At 46.1% G+C, this 7,538-nt stretch overlaps 1 protein-coding gene across 1 annotated transcript in view; it reads left to right on the top strand.

Annotated features, from left to right (window-relative positions):
• Nucleotides 1-2,581: 2,581 nt before the first annotated feature.
• The window catches only part of Barx2 (BARX homeobox 2), a 67,321-nt gene continuing 62,364 nt past the window's right edge, over nt 2,582-7,538 (top strand). The window contains exon 1 of the mRNA XM_028776152.1: nt 2,582-2,956. Coding sequence (XP_028631985.1) covers nt 2,770-2,956 — 187 coding nt within the window. The 5' untranslated portion in view covers nt 2,582-2,769. The remainder of the gene's footprint in view (nt 2,957-7,538) is intronic.

Raw genomic sequence — 7,538 nt, 5'->3', positions numbered from 1 at the left:
AGAGAGAGAGAGAGAGAGAGAGAGAGAGAGAGAGAGAGAGAGAGAGATTGATTGTAAAGGGGATGCTCTACTTATTTGGCTATCAAAATTCACTAGATCTGAAGCCAAATCTACAGGAGGGTTTAAGTGAATTTTGTGCCTGGGGCTCTGTGGGAAGAAGTGAGCAGTAAGACGTCAGAAAGATGCTCCTCTTGGAAAGACGGGTTACAGGGCGGAGGCCAGTCCAAGGGGCTGATTCCTGCCAGCTGGGCTAGAAGTTCAAGCACTGGGTCTGCTGATGAGCTTCTGTGGGTACAGGTTCCCAAATACCACTCCTGGTCCGAGTTTGGAGAGAGAAAAGGTGGAGAGGAAGAAGAGAAAGGAAGAAAAAAGAAACAAACATGCGCTATGGTGGGAGGGAGAAACAGAACGAAGGGCAGAAGTAAGGAAAGAGAAAAAGGAGACCAAACTTAGAAGCTCCAAAGGGTAGCACCAACGAGGGAAAGGGAGAAATGAAAGGGGAAAAGAAGAGTTAGTAGGAGAAGAAGAGGGAAAAGCCCAGAGAAAGAAAGAAAAAAGATTGAAAGACAGAAGTGCAGGACAGAGACAGGGTTCCCAGCAGAGTGACCCAGAGCGCACGCCTTCCGTGCGACCACTGCGGAGCCTGGTAGCCTAAGCGCGGCGGCACGCTCAGTCTCCAGTCCTGAGGCCATTCTGATGCCGGGCTCCGAGCGCTGCAAGCCAGTCTCGCTGTCTCTTCGGTCATACTCGAATCCCGCCAATCAGTTAGTTTCTTCCTGGCTGCCTACGGCGCGGCACAGTCCTGGTGACTCAAGAGAGCAGCTAGCTCCTCAGCAGCGAGTGTTGCGCTCGGGTTCCTGGTCCCGGCTCCTCGAGCAGCAGGTCGAGGCGACCGGTGGCAGCGCCCAGACTGATCAGGGACAGACAGGTCCTAGGCCCTCCGTCCTCCACAGCAGACAGGCCACAGAGTCCAGGGATAAAAGCAAGGAACAAACCACCGCTGGGGTACCTAGCTGCAGTGCTGGCCGCCTGTGTCTGAATCAGAAGAAATAAAAGCAATCCCAAGAGTTAAGGAGGGAAGAGAAATCAAGCAGAGGCAGACACAAGGGAAATAAAGATCGTCAATAAGAGATGTTGGCCACAGCAAACGCTCGACTATGATTCAGTCTGTTAATGCCTATTTTCTTTAAGTGTTTAATCATTAGTTCAGCAAGTTTGTTCCTTAGCGAGTTTAACCACCGGCCCATATGCGCGTCCCGACTTGCTTCCGCGGCTAGCCATGCTCAAAGTGCGCAGCCACGCAGAGCACTCTGGATCGGCCCCACCGTGCGAGAATCGGGGAAACATCATCGGGTGTTTGTGTCCCAAATCCTGTGTACCCCCGCCTCCGTCCGTTTCCTTTCCAGCTCGCACACACCGCTTCAGGGCCAAATTCTTAGGGGCTAGGAGTGCACCAAGAGGTCGTTTCCCAGGGCCGTGCGAGTCACTGACAACAGGAGCTGTCCCAGGCGCTTACGTGCCGGCCGGACCCAAACACGCAAGGATCGTGGCTGAGAACAAAGTTCGTACAGACATTGGTAGGGACAGATTCTGAGATTGGGACGCTAAGAAGAAAGCGGGAAACCCCCAAATACCTGAAGTGAATTATGACCCGGAATGGAAACCGGGATTGGGCACTAGGAAAAGCCAGAATTTAGACTGTGAAAAGGGCTCGGGCACGTCGCGATCCCGCTGTTTTGGCCCTTTCTGGCAAAGAAAACCGTTGTGTGAACAGATTTAAACACACACTCACACACACCACATTACTACCCCAGTTTATTATTGGAGTAACGGAGTATGCTAAATTCACTTGTAGTTTGGGGTCGTAGTGAGGCAGTCAAGTTTGCAACCTTGGCGCAAATGCCTCACCACGGGAGCGCACGGGTACAGCGCGGACTTGGGAGCTGCGGACTGAGAGGGACATCGTAGTCTTGGGAAATGGTTCACGCGGGAACAAGTGAGGCTCGGTGGTCTTCGGGAAGCGTGTGCTCTGGGGCCCGGAGCCTCGGGATTCTGGACGAAGATGCCACTGCTTTGTGGCAAGAGGCGTGGACCTAGCTGCCTACAGGGTTGCGGGAGGGCGGGGAGGGGGGTCGAGAGCGATGTCCCCTTTAGCAGGACTGGCTCTAAGGGAGGACAGAGAGGTGATGCGGCTCGGAAAAGTGACGGCTGGACTCCTGAGCCGCTGGAGAAGGCGGCGCGCGCCGGCCGTACCGCGCGTGCACGCACACGAGCGCGCGCACACACCCGTACGCACACCTGGAGCTGGGGGAGGGGGAGAGGAGAACCGGAGCGAGTGTCTTAAAATAGAGAGCCAGCCCGGGGAGCGCTCGACTCTCGGATCCACGGGAGGCCACGGGAGGCCGCGAGCAAGAGCCGGTCGGACCCGGGGAGCGCAGGTCAGCACCCCAGCCGCACGGGCGCGCAGGGGCGGGGTGGCGGCCGACGCCCCTCGGCTCGCGCTCCGCACCTGGCCCTGCAGGAAGTGCGCGCTGATTGACAGCTGCGGTGTCCCAAAAAGGCTGTAGTCAAAGATGCTGCTCGGCCGGTGGGTGTAGACGCAGCAGGCGCGCCCGTGCCCTCTCTGCTTCGCGCGCCTCCCCCGGCCCCGCCGCCCCTCTGGCTGCCGAAGAGCGGGGCTCAGGCCCCAGCCTGCGCGCCACCTCCTGCGGTCCCGGACGGCCAGGCGCCCGCAGCGCTCAGGTCGCTAGGCTCTGGTCCCGGCTCACCATGCACTGCCACGCGGAACTGAGGCTGAGCTCACCCGGCCAACTCAAAGCAGCCAGGCGGCGCTACAAGACTTTCATGATCGATGAGATCCTCTCCAAGGAGACCTGCGACTACTTTGAGAAACTTTCTCTCTACTCTGTGTGCCCATCGCTGGTGGTGCGACCCAAGCCCCTGCACTCTTGTACCGGTAAGACAATCGCTGGGAGATATAGTGGGCTGTTGTACTTTTGCCCGTGTATGGTGGCCTTTGCTTTCCAACCCGAGAGCGAGAGGGACCAAAGGATTCTTTTCCTGCGTCCTTGCGAGGAGAACAGTCCAGCGGTGGACATTCAAAAGCGTTTGCCACCGGGCTGGGCAGGTACTACTCCCTGGTTGAGAGATAAGACCAAGTGACCCTTGGAGTGGGACGCCAGTGTAACATAACTGTCCCGGCTTCTTAAAGAAAACTCCCTCCTCCCTGGTACCACGGGGGTTTGGGGGGTGGATTTAGTGAGAAACTTCAAACACTTGAACAGATCCAGTACTTAGGTGGTTTCACCTAAGCAATGAGCTTGTCGGTTTCAACTTGAATTTGGTGATCTCATCTTTTACCTAGAGTTAGATTGCCCAGCCTCTTTTGTAATTTTACAGGTAAATCGGTACCCCGGGCTTCAAAATAAACTTGTGAATACATCAAACTTTACTTAAAATGATTGCCCTCAGGAAAGCAGTTTTGAAGTATGCTGAGTTTTTTTTTTTAAAAATTTTATTGGATATTTTGTTTATTTACATTTCAGATGTCATCCCCTTTCCCCATTTCCCATCCCTAGAACCTCCTATCCCATCTCCCCTCCTCCTTTTTTGCTTTTATACCATTTGGATTACATATGCTGAGTTTTGACACAAGCAGACAGGATCAACCCCTTGTTTGTCTTAAGTGACTAAAACCAACACTAGTAACAATAAAAACAAAACAAAACAAACAAACAAACAAACAAAACCAAACCCTCAAACCTGGTTTCTTCTGACCACAAAAACTAGACCACTAGGAAGGAGACAGAGAATTTAGTAATTACATTAAAAATTAGATACGTAGAAAATCAATCCAAAGATATTGCACATTATGAGAATGTACATTAAGAGAAACTCGGGGTTACAAAGATCCCTGACATGATGTCCCCATCATCAGGCTACAAAAAACCTTAAGTGTAGCTAAAAGCAGCTGAAGAAAAAAAAGTATTTTCAAAGAAGTTCTTGACCCTGCTTTCCATTAAAAGCAAACATTTAGTGCTTTGGGCCTTTGATTCTATGCTGTCTGTATGGCTACCATGAAGTAAGTCCATGAAATTATACATTGAAAAATGGACGTGTGTGCTCATTGTAGTGGTTCTCAAAGATTTCTTTTCGGAACTTTCGGGATAAAAAGCTGCTTAAATGTAATGCTTAGAATCCTGTTTCTCCCTTGGTTCTATTCACAGTCCAGCTAAGCCAGTCACTAAAATCTAAATAATTAAAATATAGTAATAAATAGATTTTTTTTCCAAAATCAACAGGTTATTCCTGCATTTGCTTGGTCATAATATGAATATTACACTTGTTGTCAGCAAGGTAGTTTTAGACCTGATATACTATAGTAAGCCTTGTAATGCTGAATTTTACAAACAAGGAAATAAACAAGATATACACATTGGAGAGATTTGAGAAACAAGATAGATACCCACCCTGCTGGCATTTTATCTGCTATATGTAGAGTATCCGATGAGATACTGTGAATATGTATGGCTGGGGGAAGCAGGCTAAATCTTCTTTTTTGAGAACATTTATTTGCCACAACAATACAAATCCTAATGAGGATTCCCCCCCCCCCCCCGTGACAATTCTCAATGTACCCTGTTCAGTCGCTACCCAGAAGATAGGCTCCAGGAATGAAAGCTCAGTTCCTGAGGACCCAGGGCCCGTTTAGTACCGGCTGACTTTCAGGGGCTTTGCTGTAATTCTAAGGCAGCTTTTCATGGCTTGTGGGAGTCACAGAATTGGGTCATGTAAGAAAACATGCTAGAAAAGAGGGGGTGAGGGGATGGCCCAGAAAGTTGTCATGCAGTCAGTCTAGGCTGGTTCCATGATTTATGGAACCTTGTGTGGGAAATAAAACAGGCACACTACAATGATTCAAAGGCAGTTTTGTGAGTGTTAAAGGTGAGTTGACAAGGTCTCAGGCTTGTCCTGTGTTCCTAGAAGTTCTTGGTTTGCAGCAGAAGTGGTTATTGGGTGGGGGGGTGGTTCTTGCCTTCTTTTTCCATTCTTCCCCTGGATTGTTTCTTTCAAAATGTGCTTGACTTGCTCTATTTGAGACTTAAAATATAAAAAGTAGGATTTGCTAGTGGAATTAAACTCATAAAAACCGGCTACAATAGTTGATACTTCCAGATCGTAAGCCTTCAGTGGGTTTACGATTACAGAGAAAGCTTTGCGTGTATGAGAGCATGGGAAACCCATTAGAGACTTCTCCAGGGTTTCATGCTTTCAATGCTTTCTTGTCCTTTTTAACTGTCCAAAGCAGTGTCAAGAACACTTAGCTAGCATAGCTACGATCTTTTAAAAAACTAATTAAAAATTAAAAAAAACGTAAGTTGCTGCTATCTATAGTGAAACAGTAATATACCTTTCCGGATAGAGACAAATGTTCAGCATGCGTGGGAGAAGCACTGTCTGAGAAATTCAAAACAAGTGAAAATTTACACTGGGATTAAAGTTACCAATTTTTTTTCATTTTTAAGTTTGAATACCTCCGCCAGCTTAAATAACTGTGACAGAAGTGAACTTGGTCAGGCAAAATACTGAAAACTAAGACTAAAATTTTCTCCACAATTTACTTTGCTATTGACCACCACGTTCAATAAGCACGCAGGACAAGGGCGGAACAAAAGTCAGATTTAGAAGACTTCCACCTAATTAAGCAGTCCGCGTTGCTAGATTTAGTAATCCAAGTGGCAATGCATGATATCAAATCTCCCCAGGCAGGAGAGCGTGTATTTAAGTAAACAGAGGAAAGGAAATCTTTTTCATTAGTCAGATAATCACCTGGCAGTAATTCATTACTAAACACTCTCCCCTTGATGGAATACTCGTCATCAGAAAAGTACTGTTCATTAATAGGCCTTTATTGAAAATACAACAGTTTGACTCTTACAGAGTGGTTTCTAAATGTTCTTGTTTCCCAGTAGTTTTTCCTAAATCACTTTAATAAATACCTGAGAATTACTTTTAAGCCAAAATAAAGGAAAGTTTATCATTAAATTAAAAAACAAAACCAAAAACCTAACAACCTAAAGAAAGCCTCCATTTAAAACAAATTTTGGTTCTCTTATCCTCAGTGAGGTATTGAATATTTTTTTATTTAATTGAGTATGTGACTCGTAAGCCTTATCTTTAAATCTGAAGACAGTAATCCTTATACAGAATCAAAACATACCGCCAGTTGAAAGTCAGTAGTCATATCTTGAATATTAGAATGGTGTCAGTGATTGAAAGTTTACCCAAACGGTATACACTTTATGATTTCATAAACAAAGTGCGGCTTTTGGGGTGTGCTGATGTTATATGTTTTGGGTCATCACTAACCCCTTCAAGTGAGAATAGGGGGAGCCAGAACCCCTCAAAAGGAAAGAAAGTCATTTAATAAAACTGGCTTCTCACAACAGTCTAGATTGCAAAGCCATGGGTGCTTTAATTTTTGGAAGCTTTGCCTATATGTTTAAATCTTTTTTTTATATATGTTTAAATCTTTTAGAAGTAGTCAGAGTTTCTAAATTTGAGGAGTGTTCAGAGGAAGCAAGTAGCTTGTTCCACATACATAAACATGAAGCAGTTTACCCTAAGGGTTTTCCTGTGAGATTATTGATAAACAAACCTACAGTATTACTTATAATTTATTGTTGCTCGTAGAGTGATCTCACGTTTCCAAAAGCTCCTCTGCGGGAAGAGGATACAGATATTTAGACACTTTATAAAATGTGACGTTTTATTATTCTAGAAGAATCTATATAGTGTAGTTCCTTTTCCCTTCTTGGGCAGGATGGTTCTACTGAATCTATCTGTGGTGTCAGTCCTTTAGGTCTGGCTATGGCTTTGGAGCTTGCAAGGGTCAGGAGGTTAGTCTTCCCGGGTGGATGATCTCTCTCTCTCTCTCTCTCTCTCTCCCCTCTCTTTCTCTCTCTCTCTCTCTCTTTCCCATCTATGTATCTATCTATGTATCTATGTATATATGTGTCTATATATCTATACATCTATGTATCTATGTGTATCTATGTATGTATCTATATATGTATCTATTTGTCTATCTATCTATCTATCTATCTATCTATCTATCTATCTATCTATCTATCTATCCATCCTAAAGTTACAGCAGCACATTAATGTTTTGACATAGTTCATTCTACTTTTTACAGCACTATTCTTGTCAGGATTCTCAGAAATCAGGAAGACTGTTGTATCTTGGTTACACACCCTGGATAAACTCCCTGGGCACAGTCACACCCAGGGGACAAGTCAGCCAATTAAAAGGGGCATTTGGGACAGGGAGGTGGCATTGAGAACATTTTATCCTCTGGTGGGTCCATGAGAAACAAGTTCTTTGGGGTGGTGTCCCTGGGCACATTTATCAAAAAGGCTGGTGTCATACCAGTGAAAAGTTAAATGAAGCCCAGACATGTATGACTCTGTTGCTGTTGGAGAGAGAGAGAAAGAGAGAGAGAGAGAGAGAGAGAGAGAGAGAGAGAGAGAGAGAGAGA

Source organism: Grammomys surdaster, unplaced genomic scaffold, assembly GCF_004785775.1.
Source record: "Grammomys surdaster isolate TR1022 unplaced genomic scaffold, NIH_TR_1.0 266, whole genome shotgun sequence".
NCBI lineage: Eukaryota > Metazoa > Chordata > Mammalia > Rodentia > Muridae > Grammomys > Grammomys surdaster.
This window is presented reverse-complemented; position numbering and strand designations above follow the sequence as displayed.